Raw genomic sequence first — 2,420 nt, forward strand, 5'->3', positions numbered from 1 at the left:
CATCTGCTGGTGCCTCCGAATCTTTTGACAGTATTTTACCAAGACTTACTGCTCTCTTGTACCTGCGATTCACCTTTAATGTGTTGAGCTAAAATCAGATAAGTTTAGAAAATATTGGAAATATTCATTTGCAGCCCCTTTGGGAAAATAGTAAATACTGCCAGATTTTTTCAGTTTAACTATGAATTGACTCGATTCAGCAACCTCAAAGTGCACTGACTTCCTAGGAGCATTCCTCTATTCTTTTGCTTATTCAACAATGTTTTCTGAGCACCCGTTATGGGCCAGGTGCTGTGCTAAGCTGTGAAGATCTAACCCTTCGAGAAAGAGACCACATCCCTGGTCATTGGAGATCTCAGTCTAGGGAAGTAGTAAACCACAGGTACTGTGCTAATGAAATGACAAACATGAAGAAAAGAGAAAGAGTGAACATTTATTCATAAGACTTAGCTTAAAACAGAGACCTGTCTATTCTAATGGTACAGTTCATTTAATTTCAGAGTATGTGTTTTCATATATTTTAGATAAAAACACCCTAGACTTGATGCCTGTGATTATAATTTACTAGCTTAATGACCTCAAGCAATTTCCTTAAATTTGGTAGTCTGAGATTTCTCCCCTATAAAATTAGAAAAGTAATCTGTCTAGTTTATCTTAAAGGTATGTGTTTGTAAATATAAGGACGTTTCAAATGTGTAAAATCAATTGCATTAAAATCACGTCCTATACACCTTCTCTGTTGTTCTTAACTGACATCCTAAAAATTCTGCCACATTCCATGAGGGCTTTGAAACCTGGTCACCCATGCTACCTTGAACCCCTCCTTCAATGTGGATTATAGTGCTCAGCAACACAGACTCACGGTTTTTAAATTTCTACTGTGGCTTTTAATGCCTCTCCATTATAGCCTCCCGCTCCCATTTCCATACCACATCCTGCTCTTTGTCTTTACCTAGAATGAATCAACCTAGAAATCTTAAATTCCAGTGTCCTAATTTTGGACATACCCCTCCTGGAGTTTCAGCAACATCACATCCTCACTTACATCTTGCACATTCTACAACATGACAGATCTCTGCCCATTGGTCCTTCCATTTAGCCTGTCTTGACCCTTCAGCTAAGAGGAACATCATGGGAGTCATCCAGTGAAATGACTAGATTGGTCATTTTGCTCCTTTTGCTTACCTAAGAGGGTTCTCATCACTTTCAGGTGGATCAGCTCAACTACTGCTGGTGAAACTCACAAATTAAATGCCTACCACATCCAGATTGCCTTTTATACCTCTGTGCTCATGGTGATTTTAATAACCCAGTGTTTCTTTTTCAACAGGCAGAAGGAAGTATAGCAAGAATCACCTTTTTCTTTTGATGTTGAGAAATAAAATATACCTCATCATCAAGGGGGCCCCAGGGCCAGCATTGTGTCTCGCAAGGTTAGGGTTCTTTGCCAGCACAAGTGGACTTCATTTCTCTCTCATAAACTCCCTCATCATTTTTGAATATCAATTGTGACTTCTTTCTCTGGTTCCATGCTCTTTAGATGTACAACCACCTAGCATAGACAGGTGCAGATCCCCACCTCCAATCCAGGCCTCAGAGAAGGAGCATGCTGCAACCTGGGATGAGCCGCAGTTCTCAGACAACTCAGGTGAGAATGCAGGCATTTTTTTTTTTGTCGGTATGGTAACGCTGAACTATATTTTTTAAAAGCTTTTTAAAAGGATAAAAAAGAAATGAAAAGCAAATTATATCTGTCTAAGTAGAGTAAGGTAATATGGTTTAATGCTAGGATGATTATACATAATTTAACATTATTAATCTTACCTATCCGTGAGATTTCTCTTCATTCAGTATTCAATGGACATTTATTAACTTGTGCTAGGTGTTATATTTGAAGACGTTCTAATAAATTCATTCAGCCTCTAAGCTTACGTTGCCCTGAATGCATAAACTATACATCTTATTTGTCTCTTTAGTGCAGTTCTATGTATTCATACTCCATTCTTAAACATTTACCAGAAAATTATAAAAGTTCATAGAAAAGCAGAAAAAAGATTGGCAAATACAATTGAAGTTCCCCTTAAAGATTTCAGTAAACCCCAGCAAACAACAATAAAAATACAAATCAAATGAATTCTTAATTAAATCTCCAATGTTCAGATAGACTGAGCTAGTCACGGAAAATAATTTATTTAGCAAGAAAAGAATGCCTTAATTTAATGAGGTTTTTGAGTCTACTATTTCTATATCATACTATAAATATTACATTTTTTATTTTCTACTAGTGGCCAAATTAGCATAAATCGAATGCCCAGCTGGTTTGTATAGATAGAAAATGAAAATTCAAATCAAATGAGGTGACTAATAAAGTGACTGAAGACGGGTAACACCCAAATTGGATTTCTTCTTTTCTTTCTAGG

At 36.7% G+C, this 2,420-nt stretch overlaps 1 protein-coding gene across 1 annotated transcript in view; it reads left to right on the forward strand.

Annotated features, from left to right (window-relative positions):
• The window catches only part of SVEP1 (sushi, von Willebrand factor type A, EGF and pentraxin domain containing 1), a 154,234-nt gene that overhangs the window by 65,516 nt on the left and 86,298 nt on the right, over positions 1–2,420 (forward strand). The window contains exon 10 of the mRNA XM_011364931.2: positions 1,541–1,648. Within this exon, the coding sequence (XP_011363233.1) occupies positions 1,541–1,648 (108 nt within the window). The remainder of the gene's footprint in view (positions 1–1,540; positions 1,649–2,420) is intronic.

The sequence above is a fragment of the Pteropus vampyrus genome, unplaced genomic scaffold (genome assembly GCF_000151845.1).
Source record: "Pteropus vampyrus isolate Shadow unplaced genomic scaffold, Pvam_2.0 Scaffold103, whole genome shotgun sequence".
NCBI lineage: Eukaryota > Metazoa > Chordata > Mammalia > Chiroptera > Pteropodidae > Pteropus > Pteropus vampyrus.